Source organism: Lissotriton vulgaris, chromosome 4_1 (assembly GCF_964263255.1).
Source record: "Lissotriton vulgaris chromosome 4_1, aLisVul1.2, whole genome shotgun sequence".
Classification (NCBI taxonomy): Eukaryota; Metazoa; Chordata; class Amphibia; order Caudata; family Salamandridae; genus Lissotriton; species Lissotriton vulgaris.
In genome coordinates, this window is record NC_141691.1 from 1,997,290,809 (window position 1) to 1,997,310,858 (window position 20,050).

The 20,050-nt window shown below is 48.0% G+C and overlaps 1 protein-coding gene across 1 annotated transcript in view; it reads left to right on the forward strand.

Moving 5' to 3' along the window:
- The window catches only part of LOC147724817 (nmrA-like family domain-containing protein 1), a 73,117-nt gene that overhangs the window by 29,521 nt on the left and 23,546 nt on the right, over positions 1–20,050 (forward strand). Inside the window, exon 4 of the mRNA XM_086966319.1 lies at positions 4,580–4,770. Coding sequence (XP_086822445.1) covers positions 4,580–4,770 — 191 coding nt within the window. The remainder of the gene's footprint in view (positions 1–4,579; positions 4,771–20,050) is intronic.

Here is a 20,050-nt window from a genome sequence, read left to right on the forward strand (position 1 = left end):
CCAACAGATTCTGACTAAAAAAAAGACATCAGAAAATACCCTAAGTAACACCCCGTTTAACATTAACATCACAAACACAAATTTGGCACACAATAATATGGGCCCAAAAACACCAGCTACACAGTCTAACAGAGTGGGATAGAAGACCCCCCGATGGAAGATTTTCTGTTAACCTCCCACCGGAAGCCAGTCCTTTCATAGTGGTAATGACCGGCGTACCAGAATTGGTAGATCATACTAATGAAGCAACCTGGTCGCTAAAAAATAAGGTCCAACATTGGCTAAGCGCAAATCGCCCACCTCCTCCCTATTGCTCAACCAAGATCCTAATGGTAAGAAGAGCCCCCTGGGTAGTGCATGGTAAAAAAACGATACAGGGGGATTGCGTCCTTATCACCTTTGATGATCCTAGACTGGTTGACCATATTTGTTCATGGGATCCCTATAGAGAACCACCATCTTGGGAGGGCTGGAGTGGCATCCCAATGACGAATAGATACAGTGGTCTGGAGTTAGTGGATTGACCACCACAGGCTGCAAATCATCTCAGCCCCAAAAAAAGGGAATCGGAGGGTAATACCAGACCCCAAATAACTCAAACTCCAAAAAGGGATCCCCAAACTTTGAGTTTTGTGTCCTGGACCATTGCCGGCCTCCGCCCCAAGATTGAGGACGGCACAGCTATAAGTTTCCTAGACAGTCATCAAATTGTATGTCTCCAGGAGACATGGTCAATAACGGAACTACACCTCCTGGGTTTCAGGACGTTCTTTTCTCCAGCCTTGGCTGGGACCATGGGCAGAGCAAAGGGGGGATTAACCATCTATATAGCGAATACCATACAACAAATAAAAATTACTACTCTTGAACTGGATGTAAATTTCCAGCTTCTCTCCCTCTCTCTACCCAAAAATGAGATTGTCCTACTCATTAACTTCTATAATAACTTGGAGGAAGAAGAATTTTTGAGAGTAATACTAAATATAAATGAAAAACTCACTAACTTTAGACAGACCAAAGGAGGGAGGGGGGTTGTTTTCTTTTTATGGGGAGGGGACTTCAACCTGCATCCCTGTCCTTACTCTATTAAAAACGGTAGTGAAATGGTTAATGCATTGGATATCCCCCTTACCCATTTTTGTCATACAAAATCGGGCATAGCCATGAATGACCTTTTGTCAGACCTGGGTCTTATAATAGCTAACTACCTAAACCCAAAAACAGGAAAACTAGAACCTACGTATGTAGGGAGGGGTCACCAGTCTACTGTCGACTACATCCTCATATCAGATGGGCTGTCAAATAGGATTAAGCACGTTGAGGTTCTATTAAACACTTTAAGCGATCACTCTGCTATCAAGATAGAATTTAACTTACTGTACCAATAATCCCTTGAGTCAACAATAGCAAAAGCTTTGAATCAGAACAACCTACAACTGGCTCAGGTAAATGGTTATACTCTAAAATGGGGGAAGATAAATCCTGGGCAAATCACAGAAGAGGTGATCAAAGCAGCATACCCCCATATCTTAAAATGCCTTGATCTAACCACGATAGAGGAGGAAGTCATAAGTAACTTCTCCAAAATCTTAATTGTCATCAAAGGCCTTTCAACAAAAAAATCAAAGGCAGAAACTCTAAACAGGAGAGGCTGGTTTATTCATAGCTGCACCTCGGCACATACCAAGCTTAAAGTGGCCCTGAATAATGAAAATAGAGACCCACAGCTAATCACCAGACTCAGAAAAGAATATCTGTCCGCCCGAAAGCAGAGAAAGGCCGAATTAAAGCAGGCCTTGTGGGACGAACTACATAAAAGTGCCCTACTCAAAAATATGGAGGCATTCTGGCGAGTAGTAAAATTCCCCTTCTTAGCTGACGATGACCTCCAAAAAATTGAAGTGGCCATAGAAGAAGGAGCATGGGTTTCTCATTTTTCAAGAATTTTTAAGAAACAAACGTTTCTTGAAAACGAAGAAATAACTCATCCAGCTGTCGCTTACCCCATCCTAATAGAATACAATATCTCTGAAGTTTTATGGCCCTAAACCTAAGTAAAAATGGAAAAGCCCCGGGCCCCGATGGAGTCCCGGTAGACATTTTTAAATATAATCCGGACCTTTGGGCCCCCATATTGACCAGGGTGTGTACGGCAGCCGCAAAATAGGGACTTCTGGAATCTTGGACCAAGTCAGTTATGGTCCCGATTTTCAAAAAAGGAGACCGTCCAGACCCTACCTGCTAGCGCCCCATCTTACTGTTGGATTCAGTGGGCAAGGTAGCCGGTAGGGTCATTCTTGAGCGTCTCCAACAATGGGCAGAGGATAGGGGGATACTGTCCGATTTACAATTTGGCTTCCAAGAGGGTTTTGGTACGGTGGAGCAGGCTTTAAACCTATCAATAATTGGGGGAAAATACATCCATGCAAAGAAAGACAAGCTATATATGGTGTATGTGGACCTGTCCGCAGCATTTGACTGCGTGTCCCATTCAAAATTATGGTCAGTCTTGTTACAAATGGGTGTGGACCCCTCACTTCTAGACTTTAAGAGAACTATTCTCCTTATATACAAACAGCCTGGAGACGGAGCTTCTGAAGGGGGCACAAGACCTCCCCCGAGTAAAACAACGCATGATTCCCGCCCTGCTCTATGCAGACGACACCGTCATCCTGGCCCATACCCCACGTGAGCTACAAACCGCACTAACCAGGTATGCGGATTTCATGGGCACCCTTGACCTCCACATTAATATTAAGAAGACCTTTGTAATGCTGGCAGGTAAAGGGAAAAAAGGGTTTAGGGATATATCCCTCAATAATCAAAATCGCGAACTGACGGCCCAGTACCCCTACTTAGGTATTACGATAGACGATAAATTGAATTGGAAAGCGGCAGTTGAGTCTAGAAAGCATTCCTTCAAGCGGGCAATAGCCGCTCTGATGTCCTTTTCTGGGCCGCCTGTGGAACTATTGAAAATGTATAATGCGAAGTGCCAGACAGTAGCCCTGTACGGGGCTGGGGTTTGGGGGCATGTCGACGATAGCGCTCTACAAGTGGCAGAAAATTCCTTCTTAAGATTTCTTCTGGTGGCACCAAGGCGAATCTCCACTTATACTTCCCACATTGAATTAGGTATACCCCACATTGCGGACCTGGCAAAAATCCAACCCTTGTTATTATGGCGGCGTATATGGACCTCAGAGAAAAACCTTTTAACTAAAGGGAGTGTGGCGGACTCAATGTCACTAGACCATTCGGGAAAAATAAAATGGCTCGCCTATATCAGAAACTTTTTCACGGATCTAGGCCTAGAGGACTATTACATAACGCCAGAAAAGATCAGTGAAATAACCAAGAAGGACTTGAAAGAAATGGCCCTGAGCCATCTTGATGGACTAAGACTTACAAGCGAAATAAGGAAACCTTCGGTCCACCATGCAATCATGGTCCATTCTGTCCCTATAATCCAGCCTTACCTAACGCTTGAAATTGGTATTTTTGATAGTTTCTTACTAACCAGATTCAGATTAAATCTCTTCCATCGGTTAGTAGCCTTCCCCATGAGAAACACCTGGGAACAAACGCTAGACCATTGTCCTTGCGATGATACATCTGTACAGACTACTATGCATACAGTATTGTTCTGCAAGTACTATCATGTCCATCGCAAAATTTGGTTGGCACCATTGCTGAAATTGTGGGACCTAAGACAGTGTCGCCCTGCAATGCTACGCCTTCAATTTCTGGACTCTGAAGCTACTTGCTACCACATGGTTAACTATTTAAAATGTGTTTTTAAACATAGAAATAATCTGTGAGGAAACTGTTCACACAATGAACTTTATCAAATGTAAACAGAACTGAACTATTTTTAAGTACCCTTTTTCAAAATTTTATTGTAAAACTTCAATTTTTAAAAGGTGTATTTTCCTTCTATTTTTAATGGTAAAATGTGTATAAAAATGCTTTTATGGATTTCTATCATGAAATACAGAATAAAGAAATTAAATAATAATAATATTACTTATTGTTTAGTGTATATATTGGTTCCAACGCATTATTTCTATTTTCAGAACCTAAGAAATACAGCAGACTAGCCAGGTACCAAATGGAAAATCAAATCTGACTATCACTTGTGTCCTCCATAAGGGATGCACACCTGGCCATCTGTAATTGGGTGGTACTAAAACGTGTACCTTTTAAGCACATGAACTCTTTTGATGACGTCAATTGTCTTGGTGACACGAGTGTTCTGCAAGTCCCACCTGTAAGATGGCTTTAGAATACTGGTAGGTGAGGTGCAAAGGACTAGCCAGCTTTTCCAATGCACTGGTAGAGGTGACGCTACTTGTCTGTATCTTCAAGAAGACAACTAAGGCACTTTAGGAGCTCTGATGATCCTCTAGGTCTATAACATCTGTGGGTTTTCTGGTGGGTAGAGAAGATGACTTAAAACCAATACCCAAAATAGGTGAGTCCTTCCAAGCAGGAGAGTGTTATTACACTTCTTCTCCCCACTCATCTTGCTCACTTTATCTTTGCTAACACTTCACCTCTCTTCTCTTTTCTACATTAGTACTGCCCATGGCAGACATTCCAATGGATGGGATATCCGTGGCTGACATCGGACCGGTTGTGGCAAGCATCTTCCAATCCCCTGATGGTTACCTGGGCAAGGCCATTGGACTGAGCGCTGACCGCCTGTCAGTCCAGCAGTACGCAGAGATACTGTCCAAGCACATGGGGAAGACCGTGCTGGATTCCAAGGTGAGAAGCATACTGTGTGCAAATAAAATGTGAGAAAAATAAGAGTATTTTTTTCCAGCTATGTGCCAACTGCAGGTGCAAAACCAACCCAGTGCAAAAATAATCTACTCCGGTATAGGATTACTTTCTTCTCCAGAATTTAGAATTGGAGAGTAATGCATGCTAACTGTATTTGTGTGTATGTGAATTCCCCATGTATTGCATTTGGTTCACCAACTGGCAGTGGCCAAACAAATACTAAAGCAAGCAGAATTTGCTTAGAGCTCCTTGCATTAAAAAATGCTGAAATCAGGGGGCGTGGTTTGCAGCCAACTAAGATGGCCGCAACATAGAGGCGCTCCGAGGGTGAGACCAACTCCCTCCATGAATCCGGGCACATATCCGTACTAATAATCGTCCCAGAGCAGCCACTTCAATTGCGGAGGTGAAGCAGTCCCAGCTGATCTTGGTCCGTGGCCGCTACGATCTCAGACCACGGAGTAACGGCGAACGACCCCGTGCTGCCTGCGTGCACGTCTGAGGCTGCGGGCTAAATTTCAAAGGAGACCCGGCGCCTGCGCGTCTCGGCCGGCCGACAGTGAGGCTGTTGCGTCGCTGAGGATTGCAGGTGGGTGGGGCGCCGGGGGCGCCCATGTGAGGCACTGAAGGAGTCCGCCTGCATAGCAGAGTGTCAGCGTGAGCGGACGCGGAGGTCCGTCTACACCGGCCTACACACTACGCAGTATGTATTAATCCGCGACGACTCAGTGGCAATGTGGTGCAGAATTGGAGTACCTGTTCTTCCAACAATGAGCGGCAGAGGTAACCACTCCCCCCCCAACAAGGCAAACTTGACAAGTTTGTGTATGCCAAGGATTTTCCCCCATTGCCGGACCAAAACGTGGCTGGGGCTAAGAGCACGGAAGGAGACAGATGCTCCAAGGTGACCCTGGAGGATGTGATCACTGCACTCCACCAGGTCCAGACCACGGTGGGTACAATATCAACAGACGTCACATTCCTAAGAGCGGATCTACAGAAAATGTCGACAAGGGTGACCGAAGTAGAACAAGCGACAACATCCCTCACTAAGGACACTTCGCTCCTGATTAAGAGAGTGACGCAACTAGAGTAAGACAACAGGCGCATGGCGGCGAAAATGGACGAGCAGGAAGGGCGCTCTCGCCGCAATAACGTTCGAATAATTGGGCTGCCGGAATCCGAGGGGGGACCTGCCATGGACCTGTACGTTGAAGATCTCATAAAGACAAAACTACAACCCAAGGGCCTCTCTGCCTCCTTCTCGGTGGAGCGGGCTCACAGGGTACCAGGAGGGCGTCTGCGACCAGGAGCACCACCACGGCCGGTACTAGCACGTCTGTTTAATTTTCGGGACGGAGACGCTATTCTGCAAACGGCACGGGTGGCTCCGCCTCTACGGATACAAAACTCTGAAATCTCATTCTTCCCGGATTACACAGCGGCGGTCGCGGCACGCCGCAGAAGCTTCCTCAAAGTAAAAAAGACATTAAGGTCCCGTGAACTGCTGTATACTATGCTCTTTCCAGCAAGACTCTTAATTATCAGCAATGTTAAAACTGATGATGCAGGTAGATTTTCCGCCATATATGCACAATGGGAAGGGAAGCCTCTTAATATTGTTTCTGTTTACATACATCCTGCATTACAAGCAGTGACCCTCCCGGATCTCGGCACATTCTTATTGGGGTTGCCTGAGGGCGAGCTGATCCTTGGGGAGACTTTAATTCAGTGGCTGATTTCAATGGACAGATTCCCTCTCAGAGCAATGTCCTCTGGGACGTCCCGTTTGGGCAGCTTTATGGCAGCTATGGAACTGGTGGACATTTGGAGGAAGTATAACCCCCTTGAACATCAGTTTAACTATCACTCTAGTGTTCACAACAGCCTCACCGGAATTGACTATTTCATGGGGTCACTGGGTAGCCTTTGTAATATTAGCTGTGTTGAAATCAAACCAAGGGGCATATCTGACCATTCCCCACTGATGATTAGTTACATCCATCACCAGCAGAAAAGAAGTCGGACTTGCCCCATACGCCCTGGATATCTCCACAATCCCAAGATTAGAAGGGATCTTAAAAAGGTGACGAAGCATTATTTTCATGATAACGTTGGTTCTGTAACCTCCTCTGTCACTTTATGGGAGGCATACAAAACAGTTCTCAGATGACCGGCAATAACCTCCGTAGTAACTTATAAACGAGAAAGACAGTCGGAACTACAAGTTTTAGAGTCTGAGGTAACTATTGCAGAGGCACAACACACTGCTGCCCCAACCCCTGATGCGTCCCGCAGCTTGCAGAATGCACAGCGCTGTCACAAGGAATACCTTACGGTTCTGACCAGACAGCAACTTGCAGACACACGACATAAAATTTATGACGTAGGGGATAAGGCGGATAAACTGCTGGTGTGGTTAGATAAGCGGGAACGAAAGGACAGATGGATAGCGCAGCTCACAATGGAGGGTGGACATCTCACCACGGACCCGCACACAATAGTAAGCATGTTAGCATGCCACTTTTTGAAAATCTACTCCTCAGATTCGACAATCTCGGAGGAGGAAGCACTGACCTACATTAAAGACCTTAAAATGCCCAAATTGACCCCAGAAGAAGCGCAATTGTTGGAGGGCGATCTCACGACAGATGAGGTGGTCATAGCTATTAAAGCACTGCAGTCGGGCAAGGCTGTGGGACCCAATGGCATACCAGTTGAATTATATAGAAAAATGGATGACTCCCTCGCGCCCCACCTGTTGACTATGTTTACTGAAAGCCTGGGGATAGGAGAACTCCCGCCGGACCAACGCACGGCCACCATTGTAACGATCCTAAAACCTGGGAAGCCGGCGGATCAGTGTACATCATATCGGCCTATCTCCCTCATGAATGCTGAAGCCAAAATACTGGGCAAACTATTAGCACTACGACTCAAGCCGCACCTGTCCAAACTAGTGCACAGGGATCAATCGGGCTTTATGCCTGGCAGGAACACAGCGCTAAACCTAAAACGGCTAAATGGGGTGATGGCACGTGCGGTATATCTGCAGGAGCCGGCGCTGATACTCTCCTTAGACTCCAATATGGCGTTCAACATGGTCCATTGGCCTTTTCATTTTGCGGTGCTGCGTCATCTGGGTTTTGGGCCTAGGTTTTGTGCCTGGGTCCGACTGTTGTACACAAAACCTATGGCACATGTCACAGCTAATGGCCATATCTCGGCAGATTTTCCCTTGGTCAGGGGCACACGTCAGGGCTGCCCGCTATCGCCACTATTGTTTGCCATGGTATTGGAGCCCCTGGCGGAATGGATAAGATGGAAACCGACTATTGGGGGCCTCTCCCTATGCGCAGACGATATACTGCTGTACTTCGCTTCCCCCGGGCGTTCTATAAGTACACTTTTGGATGTCTGCATGGCCTATGGGCGGGCATCCGGATACCCTATTAACTGGTCTAAATCCACCATGTACGTACTTCATGGTCCACCACCGCACCTGCAAGATGGTTGTCCGCTACAAACTGCAGAAACCACGTTTAAAAATGTAGGGGTGGGGGGCGTGGCTAGCAGCCAACGATGGCGGCCGCAGCTTAGGGAGGCTCCCGCGGCACGGCGGCATCCCACACCAATCCGTCCATATAATCCGTGCAATTTCTTATCCAGGCGGGGCGGACTGGGCTCTGCGTCCGTACGGCGCACACTGCAATGATTTACAGACAGCGGCAGCCCGGTGATCACCGAAATGACAGAGAGAAAGGAGGGGCCTGCTGTCCTCCTCGGAGCAGCGGGGCAGTGAGCGGATAGGAGCCGACCGGAAGTGGTCTCTAGACGGACGCGACCAGCCGGAAGTGGCGGTCCTCCGACCGCACCGTGAAAGAACACCTGAAAAGCTTCCGGAGTCTGCGGAGGGTCGGGCGAAGACCCGAAACAACGAACGCTGCCTCGGACAGTGACCAGAATGCACCACGGAGGACGCCGCGGCTCGGTAGGGCTAAAACCGCCATCTTGGGAGGCGGACTTGGAATATAGACAGCGGCCCGAGGGACACACGCAGGACCCCCTACGAATGTACGCCTGAAGTGCTGCGAGTGGAGGTGGCCCCGGGGGTGTGAGAGGTGATCCGGGATTTCCTGACAATACTGGGGGAGTGCCAACAGGGGGACGCAGTGAAGACTGGACTGGGGGCATACGAGGGATCACCTCCCCCCCCCCCCCCCCCCTTCTTGCTGCAGGATCGAAGGTGACACTTGGCAGAATAGTGGTCAGGCACCTACATTGGAACAAAAGGGACTCCGGGCCAGGGACGCACAAACGCGCTGGACAGTGCACGGGACAGGCAACGCACATCCCCACTGGACTGGCCACGGAGCAATAAGCCCTCATAGGGTCATTCAGTTGCTTGAGCCGCGGCGCTGCTCGGGGGTGATGGACAAGTGTGCATAGTCCTGTACACCTGGAAGGAGGTGGAGGGGACACCCCGATTGCCCATAGCCTACACCGGGCGCTGCCCGACCCCGCACTATCGAAAGTGGATGACCAAGTGAACGAGGGTTCCTTCAGAGAGGTCTATAACACGCACGGCGGAGTGGTTGACGCGGCTGCCACACAGACACCAGCCAGAAGACGCAAGTGGAATTGCCCCCCGGACCGGATAACGCACCCCTGTGGGTGAACAGAGCTCATTTTGGCGGTGCAACATGGCGAACAGAGGCCCCAGACACACCTCCACACAAGCCAAACTTGATAAATTCGCTTATGAGAAACAGAACCCCCCCCCCCAAAAACAACGCAAACCCGCGGGGAAAATGACAGAAGCCGAAGGGGCAAAGAAGGCTACTCTGGAGGACGTTCTGGCGGCACTGGCGCAAGTACAGGCGACAGTGGGGGCTACAGCGACTGAGGTTACCCTGATACGCGCTGACCTCCAGAAGATGAACGAGAGAGTTAAACAAGTCGAAGTGGTGACCAAATCCTTAGTTGAGGATGTGTCGGAACTACAAATCGAAATGGGCAAACTGCAAGCGGACAACAAACTACTTAAAGAAAAACTTGACGATCAGGAAGGGCGCTCTTCCTGATCTGTGCAGATTGCATGGAGTGCTGGCTAGGGCGGACTCGATCACCACACAAGCAGTAATATTGACCCTTGATGCCAAGATGGCCTTTGATCTTGTAGAGTGGAGCTACTTGTTTGAGGTCCTGTCTCGTTTAGGTTTCGGCCCCAAATTTACCGCATGGATCAGACTGTTATACGCTGACCCTGTCGCGCAGGTCGTGGCAAACGGCCATATCTCGCAAACGTTCCCACTGGGGAGGGGCACACGTCAGGGATGCCCCCTCTCGCCATTGCTGTTTGCTATTTCCTTGGAACCCCTAGCCACCTTAATAAGGACCTCGCCGCTGCTGACTGGCATACGCTGGGCGGAGGGCTGGGAGGACCGGCTCTCACTCTATGCCGACGATATGCTGGTATAACCGGAACCGGAACGCGGGGTACCGGCCCTATTGCATATCTGTGACAGTCATGGTAAGGTATCAGGATATACGTTGAACTGGAGCAAATCGGAGTTATATGTCCTGAAGGGACCGATCCCGGCACTGAGCGCAGAATGCCCTCTGAAGATGGCTGACTCATCCTTTAAATACTTAGGTATTCAGGTTACTAGGGACCCATCGGAGTTTATGGATAAAAATTTGGGGCCCCCCTTGGAAAGACTTAAACAGGACGTTAAGTTTTGGGCGGGGCTGCCTTTAACGCACTGTATAAAATGATGGCCTTGCCCCGGTTTCTGTACATACTTGAAAATACGCCATATCCGGTGGTTCCAAGAATTTTTCAGAAAGTAGCGACGATGGTATCAACTCTTCTATGGGGAAACCTCCCAGCACGCATTGTACAATCCAAATTGCATAGGGGATGGTACGATGGGGGGGGGGGATCGCGTTGCCTAATCTGAAATTGTATTATTGGGCGGCACACCTGAAACCCATCAACCATTGGATACACACTCCGCAAAATGAGCCAGCGCTTCAAGCAGACAGGGCGCAACTGGCCACGAATAGTTTATTGGCTCCGTTGTATGATCAGCGCAAAATGCGTACGTTGGTGGGGCCCACCAGACTAACTGTGGCGCTGTGGCATACAGCGACGGAGGCGCTAGGATGGAAGGGGAGAATAACCAAACTCACCCCACTATGGGATTCTCGAGCCTTAGATAACATGAGAAACAGCAGAGGGTTCTCACACTGGGACACTATAGAGATATCTACGGTGGGGGATCTCTGGGAAATGAGGTTCCGTGACAATTGTAAGTGGTGTTTCCGACTCGTACGAATATGGTCGAGTCTGGTATCTATGAACCGCAAATGACGAGTTTAGTAAGTGTGCGCAGTTTCGCTGTGCTAACTTAAACCGTTCGTTTGTTACGTGGGCTTTTCATCTGTACCCACGGGTTCCATCTTAGATACGGCATCCATTTTGTCTCTTGCCCTCAAGTAGTCAGCGAACGGACGCTGTCCGCTTTGCGACCCTGGGACTCCCAAGATATTTGCGGAAGACACATGTTCTTTGAAAGTGTCTTTATGACGAGGGGGTTGCTACTGTAAGGCAGGTGGCGCCGCTCGAGGCTCATCTTGCCGCACGGACTTATTGTCTCAGCCGTGCATCTCATTAGGCACGTCCCTTTGATGCCTGTATCTCGTGTTTCCCGACACCTCCCCTTTTACACCCTTTCCAATCTCCCCACTGTCTCCGTCTTCCTCTGCACCTGTCTTCGTTCCTGTTTCGATCTACTTGATTGCTGATTGGAATTTGCTAATGGTGGGAAGATGGGTTTTTACAGTTGGGAACCGCCAAATGTTTCCGCACTTATGTTCCGGGCCTTATGTGTTTCAAAGCGACCCCTCTGGGAGCTAGATGTGGGAACTGAGTTGTAAACCTTTGTGTTTAATGTTAGCCTATGGGTAAAAACTGTATAAAAGGAGCGATCCACATAACCAATTTGAAGCAGTCTCCACAAGTAGCACGCGTTGTACTTGCCGTGATTTCTGTGTTCCCTGCAGTAAATAAACCTTGACTCTTTGACGCCGAAGGAAGTGTCCCGTGTCTCTGTGACTTGTACGCCGGAACAGGTTACCCACGAAGGTTTCAGGTGTTGTGCCCTGGCACCGCTGGGTCCAAAAGAACCCAGTCCTTCAGTTGGCGCCCAACGTGGGGCTGCATCAGTGGTACCGGTCCAAGCCCGACGATCGTGAGGAACTTCGTGTGAAATCTCCGAGGGAAGGTGCACCCCGCTTCATCGATCCTGTTGTCGAAATAAGTGGCCCGAAGACTTTTCCCGCGAAGATTCCCGCCTCCTGACGGCTGCGACGGACTGCTGCCCTGACTGTAGACCTGTTTTGGCGCCTGGCGTAGACCTTGGTATAGCGAGACGATTGACGGGCCTTCCTGAGGACGCCATTGATCTTTGAGTTAAGTATTTGTGGGTCGCTCCCAGAATCCTTGGTTGTAAACACTTTAGCGAGTGTTTTTGTTGTAGACACTTTAGCGAGTGTCTTTGTTGTAAACACTAGTGGCTTTGTTGTACACGCTGTGTGAGTGTTTTTGTCGGTGACACTTTGCTAGCGTACTTTGTTGTTGTATTTGTTTGACGACTGCAGCCGCCAAAGACCGAGGGTTTTGTTCTTGCTGGGACTTGGTAAATCCCGTAACCCTTGAAGTTTGTGAAACTCGGCTAGTGTGCAAGATGCCTGGTCGCAGTACTTTGTTCAGTTGTTGTAGACCTTGTGGTGCGGATTCCCTGCTGGAGGACTCATGTCCGATACCTCCGGTTGGAACTCCTACTTATGACTTATATAGCAAACATGGGCTAGGCCCGATTGCTTTTAACGATTATTGGATAAAATATACAAAGAAAGACGGCGATCTTCGTTGGCCACCTCACGGTAGCTTCGAAGCGTCGATCTTAGATAATTTGGAAATAAAGTTGTTCGAACGCAAATCTAGGCCGGCCATGTTTGATGCCTTTCGGTTGTGGCGCAAAGAAGCCCGACAGAAAGAGATCAGACAGAATAAACGTAGTGAGCGAGATAATGTTGCTACCATTGTGAAGAAAGCTGAGCAGTTTCAGCGTGATAAGGAGGATAAGGATAAGGAAGTGTTTGAGAGGCTACAACGTATGACCATAGATAAATGCTATCCTGCTTTGCCTACGGAGTCGGATAAGAAGGAAGAGGCAGTTGAGGATCCTTTAATGTCCTATCTTATGAAGTCGCCACCCCCGTACGTACAGGGTACCGCAGCTCCTGTGGTCCCTGCCGTACCTGTTCTTCCACCTGTTATTCCTCCACCCGTTCCTCAACCTGCACCCGCTCTTCCGACTGTTCCTGCTCCTGTGCCTGTTTCTATTCCTACTGCTCCTCCGCTTCCACATACTCCTGCTCGCGCTACTGCTCCTGTGTTGTTAACTCCAGTTGTTGCTAACGTTTCTACTCCTCCTCTTGTTAGTTCTGTGTCTTACTCTTGTCCCTCTACTCGTAACCGTAGTTCTCCCATTGCGACAAATTTTTTCCAGTCGCTCGGACCTGTTTTTGGGTCCGCTGGTTCTGATGGTCCACCACAGAGACGTAGTCAGCTTCCTGGTAATAGGGAACGTGCTGCGCTATACAATATGGCGATGGGTTGGATGGACAATCCGCAAAGAAATCCACCCCGAGTCGTTCTTGAAACGTTTAGTCAATTCAACATACCGACTCAGAGATATGTGTTTGACGAAATGTGTAAACTCCTGCATGATCAGATAGCGGCTGTTGCGCCTGACGAGGTGCTGACCGCCCTGTCCAATCTTCGGCTTCAGTTCGCAACTGGACTGATAGTCGATACTAATGTCCGACGAGCTATTGAGCAGTTGCTGTCTTACCGCCTTGCTCCTATTCCTCACGCACTGTTTGTTGAGGATCTTGAACGCCAACAAGCCGAGTCTGGCCAATATCCTATGCGTGAAGTTCCGCCGGTTTGGATACCGGCTGATAACACTAATGCTGCCCAGCCAGTGGCAGCGCATTTCCAGAGAGTATGGATACATCTCCCATGGAAACGATCGGAAGTGCTTCAGGTGAAACAAACTTTGCCTGATCCTCGCAAAAATCCTGCGGGGTATTACAAAGAATTATCGCAGCTTGTGGATGCTACGGTAATGAATCTTGCCGATATTGACATGTTGTTTGGCAACGTCGTACCGCAGCCGGTATGGGCTAAGATTCGTCATCAAGATCACACAAATGAATTAGGTGGTGATTGGGCTGCCATTACAGCGGCAGACGCTGGACAAGTGGCTGCTGCTAAACCCGATCAGTTGATTGCACTTCTTCCCCAGCGAATCATTACATTAATGAAAACGCTTATGCCAGCTATGAGGGTAAATTGGGACAAGTTGTCAGCCTGTAAGCAGAAGAAAGATGAGAGTGTTTCAGACTTCTTTACGAGGTTTGAGGAAACATTTGTTGATCATAGTGGACAGGATATGGGTACTGAGGGTGGACAGAGGTTGTTTGTGGATAAATTTGTATCGAACTTATTGCCCGATTTGTGCAATAAATTAAAGAATTCAGAAAGTGCATGGGCCGTTTCTACCTCAGCTCAGATTCTGGCTACGGCACAATATTATGAAAATAGGGAGAAAGAAGAAAATGACCGAGCTGATAAAAAGACAAAAGAGCTGAAAACTAAAGTGTTGTTACAACAAGCATACCCGCCGCGTTCTAATCAGAATGCGTCTCAGCAGAATAGATCACAGTCGCAATCGAATCGATCGCAGTCGCGTAATGATTCCTCTTTCAACAGATCTTCGTTGGGGTACAATCAATGTGCTTATTGTAGACAGGAGGGACACATTAAATTTGATTGTCCTGCTTTAAATGATCGTAATAGTGGTAATTCGTCTAGAGGAGGCCGTGGTGGTTCACAGAATGCATCACGTGGTAGAGGTCGTGGTGCTCAGAACGACCGCTCTGACAACTCATCAAATTCTAATAACTGTTTCGACCAACGTGGATCATCGCAAGGACGATCTGCGCAGTACAATGTAGACGATTATTACGTCGATCAGGGAACTGACGACAGTAATTACTAGGACAGCCGAAGACAAGGAGAGGGAGTGGTATCAGTTCCGGTTGATCAGAGAGGGCCTTACGTCGCAGTTGCTACATCGGGCGTCGTTGAGCCTTTTCTGTTGGACACTGGTGCAGCGAAAAGTTCCATTATGCATTCGAAACTCCCTGGCGCACCTTTGTCTGGCTTAACAAATGTATCCGTTGGATTCTCTGGCGCCCCCGTTAGCAATCCAGTTTCACGCCCTCTGCCCCTTAAAATTGGGCCACGTGAGCTCGAAGCTCCACTGATTTTGACCACAGGTTGTGGCGAAAATCTTTTGGGTCTGGATTTGCTTAAACGTTTGTATGCAACTTTGTATTGTTCTCCTGCGGGTGTAAAGCTTACGTTTGGGGAGAAAGTAGTCTCTCCCATGTATTTGTCCCTCGATAAGCTTCCACCGGAATTGGATTCTCTTCCTGCGTCTTTGTGGGCGACGGGTCCAAATGATGTGGGCCTACTTGATATCTCCCCTTATGTTGTTCAGTTGAAATCAAATGTGCGATTGCCGCGTATTCCCCAATACCGTATCTCCCTTGATGGGGAACGAGCTTTGTTAGCGATCATCTATGATTTGATCGAGAAAAATGTTATTGAGGAGACTCGGGGAAACGTGTGCAATAGCCCTGTACTGCCCATTCTTAAACGTACTGATCCTACCAAACCGCCTGTTTATCGTTTTGTTATCGATTTACGGGAGGTGAATAAAATTGTGGTTCCTCAATTCCCTGTTGTGCCTGACATCACGGCGCTACTGACTCTGATTCCAGCTACTGCATCATGGTTTTCGGTGATTGATTTGAAAAACGCCTTTTTCAGCATCCCGATCGCCGAAGAGAGCAGGGACCTTTTCGGTTTCTCTCTTGGTGGACGTAGCTTCCGGTTCAAACGCGCTCCTCAGGGCTACTGTGAAAGTCCGTCTATTTACAGTCAAGCCTTGAAGGGTCAACTGGATGCGTTTAGGTTGCCGGTCGGTGCGGCCCTAATTCAATATGTCGACGACTTATTGGTGGCTGCTGATACTCAGGACATTTGCAAAATTGCTACGGTGTCATTGCTGCAACATCTCTGTGAGTTGAATCACAAGGTGTCACCTTCTAAACTCCAATATTGTTGTCAAGAAGTAACCTATCTAGGTCACTTATTGTCAAAGGAGGGAAGGAGATTGACCCCAGAGAGAATTGCAGCGATTGCGCGAATGGCTGTGCCAACAACCCAAAGAGATGTGCGTGCCTTTCTAGGTATCACGTCGTACTGTAGGCAATGGATTCCTAATTTTTCATTGCTAGCGAAACCATTGGTGGCTCTTACATGCAAGGATGTTTCAACTCCTTTACCATGGACGGAAGAATGTCAGAAAAGTTTTTCTGAATTACGTGATTCATTGTGTTCGGCTCCTGTGTTAGGTACCCCTGACTACAGTAAACCGTTCACGTTATATGTTCACGAGAGAGAAGGCTGTGCGTTGAGTGTCTTAACGCAACCTTTTGGTGGTAAGCAACGTCCATGTGCATATTTTTCCTCGACCTTAGACCCAGTAGCTAGAGCATTGCCGAGTTGTTTGAGAGCAACTGCGGCAGCTGCGGTCTCCATCCGACAATCAGCAGGATTGGTCATGGATAATATGCTCACGGTGATGGTTCCGCATGCAGTCGATACTCTTTTGAATCGAACGAAAACTCAGCACTTGACGAGTGCGAGGTTGTCTGGGTACGAATTGACGCTTTTGGCAAGCCACATTCAAATAAAACGTTGTAATGTCCTGAATCCGGCAACTTTGTTACCAATTAGTGCAGAGTCAGATCAAGTAACAGAACATGACTGCTACTTGCGTACAGAAGAGGAAACAAAAGGTCGAGTGGACCTTAAAAACACCCCATTGGAAGACCCTGACGGCACTTTGTATGTGGATGGGTCATGTTTTAAATTGCCGAATGGTGATGTGACTACTGCCTATGCTGTTGTGACGTTGAATACTGTTGTTGAGACTGCGAGATTGAATCAGAATTCTGCCCAAGCTGCAGAGCTGATTGCTCTTACTAGAGCATGTGTATTAGCGAAAGGGAAACGTGTGAATGTGTACACCGATAGCCAGTACGCTTTCGGTGTAGCGCATAGCTTTGGACGATTGTGGCGAGAGCGTGGTTTCTTGACGTCACACGGCACGAAAATACAGCATGGCCAGCTTGTGAATGATCTTTTGGATGCATTGACTTTGCCTGCTCAAGTTGCGATTGTTAAGTGTAGTGCGCATCGTAAAGTAACGGATGATGTTGGTCGTGGTAACGCGTTTGCAGATGAGATTGCTAAGGAGACTGCCCGGAACCTTAGCACTCGAATGTATGTGACGAGTTCGGTTAGGTGGCCTACAGAATCGAGTATGTGTGAGAATACTATAGAGAGCGTGAAAGCAATTCAGAATGAGGCCACCGATACGGAAAAGACGAAGTGGAAAGAAAGTACGGGAAAGTTGGATGTGAATGGTTGTTGGATTGATTTGTCGGATCAGAAAAGATGGATGTTGCCTGATGCGTATGTGCTGGCCGTCGTGACAATGGCACATGGGTTAGCACATATCAGCGCGAAAGGCATTTGCAAGTTGTTGTCGCCTGTATGGAAGAATGATGGCATTACAAAGTGTGCTGAACGTCTGGTGAAGAATTGTATGGTGTGTATAATGTACAATCCTGGCAAAGGAACCCCAACTCCCCCTGGCAGTTTTGCTCCTCCTTCGTATCCCTTTGAGGTGATTCAATTGGACTTCATCCATATGGAGCGATGCAATAACTTGAAATATGTTTTAGTTGTGGTTTGCGCATTCTCCCGATGGATCGAGGCCTATCCCCTCAAAGACAATACTGCTTTGTCTACTGCGAAAATCCTACTGAAGGAATACTTTCCTCGGTATGGAATGCCTAGAGTCGTGTGGTCAGATAACGGAAGTGAGTTTGTTGGAAGTGTGATGAAGAATGTGTGTAAGGGCCTTGGAATTAATCAGAAATTCCATAGCGCCAATCATCCCCAGTCAGCTGGATTGGTTGAAGGGTACAATGGTACCCTTAAACTAAAGCTAGCGAAGATTCAGGCTACGACTGGACTTTCGTGGCCTGACGCTTTGCCTCTAGCATTACTGTCAACTAGGGCGACTGTACACTCCCGAATAGGGCTTAGTCCCTATGAAATAGTGTTCGGCCGTCCTGCGAATGTGTGGGGGGTTCCTAGGCCAGGTATATTCGTCGATCTTGAGTATCCGATGTTGATTGACTACTTACATGACTTGACTGCTAAACTGAGGTTAATTCATCAACAGGTTTACGACGCCTTGCCGACGCAGACGGAGGGTCCAGGCCACCAGCTCCAGCCCGGTGATTGGGTAGTCACCCGGAATTTCTCACGCAAGAAGAATCTGGACCCCCGTTTTGTTGGACCTCACCAGGTGCTCCTGGCCACGAGGACTGCCGTTCGTCTTGAGGGGCGGAAGAATTGGGTACATGCTACCCATTGCAAACGAGTCCCTATTCCTTTACCGGCAGACCCGTGGGTGAGGAAAGGCATTGCGTCAACAGAAGCAGAGACATTGCCGGCGTTTGTACCTTTTAGCGACGCACAGCTTGTTGGTGAACACTCAGCGCAGCAGAAAGCCACTGTTGGAACATTGTCAGCAAAAGACTCAAGATCAAATCAACAAACTGATCAGCAGGACGCTGTCTCTTCAACGGATCCTTTGTTCGACGAGCAGACACGTCCCGGGAAACATCGATATTCTTTGCGTTCTCGCATTAAGGACTAATAAAATTTCTTGCTTTGCTGAAATTGATAACTGCAATATCCTCGTTTCCCCTGATCAACTTTGAACATTCGTATCGTTGAAACTTGTTTTGTATATATATTAAGCTTCTTCCTTGTATCTTTTTCCTTCCTCAGCTGAATTATTGTGCTAAATAAATACATATTGTGTATTGAGGGCCGTAGGGCCGCGCGCGTACTTCCTTCTGGACAGTAGGTCTTGACGCTAGGTTAAGGCCGTCGGTTCCTAGGAACTCCTAGGGATTGACCATTGCTGCACAGAACGAAGTGCGTCAAGAAACGTTGCGGACGGTCATAGGGAAATGGCATTTTCGAAGTTGAATGATTTGGAAGGAGCTCAGGCGTATAGAGTCAAACTGCAGAAACTTAGTCGTACTAAATGTTTTGTATTCCAATTGTTTGTATTGTTTTTAACCGCTTCTGCATTCTTGGCGGGTGGGGTGTATTACGCTATGTCTTACTTTTTACTTCCTACCCCTACTCCTACTCCTTACCCTAATCTTACTCTTACTGCTACTACTGTTTCTCCCCATTCTTTTCACATTTTACCGGAACACGAACAGGCTAGACGTGTAGAATTCCGCAACAATTCCTTTATCCAGCTCCTCCATCAGCATCAGTTAGTGGTTAACACTACTAATTGTTGGGTGTGTGGGTTGATGCCACATACTACGGGTAAGGGAATTCCATATCTGGTGTTACCGTATAGTTCCCAAGGGTCAGCTCGAGCATACCAAACAATGCTTCGAAGCGCGCTAGGTTTCCACCCCTCTCCAGAACGTTCCCCCAAACCGGGTCCTACCTCGTGGCAGTGGGTGGTATCGATGATAATACAGGATTTGGAAGATGAGATCTATGATGCTTTTCTCATCCCTAAGGCAGAGGTACAAGCCTATAGGGCACCGGATAGAGGGGAATATAGTACGTTCATTAATGAAAAGCAGCTTAAAAGCTCGCCTCCAATATGGGTCGTACCCCACACTGGTAATCTTTGTCTTGTGGGTCGTGGTTCGCAAGCCTCACTTGGAGTAAGTGCTTGCACTGAAAGTTACGTTCTGTCAATGTCCCCGATCCCTGTGTTTCTGGCTGCCAAGGGTACGTACTTCATCTGTCATGATCGTGCATATACATGGTTGCCCTCGGACTTCATGGGCTCATGTTTTGTTGCAAATCTGTTGCCTCCGACGTTTACTGTAGATGCCGATTACCATAAGACTAGAGTTGTACGAGGCGTAATTAGCAAAGAGGATACTGCCGGTCAAGAGGCAGGAGACTTTTTCAAGGGTTTCCTCCCGTTTTGGG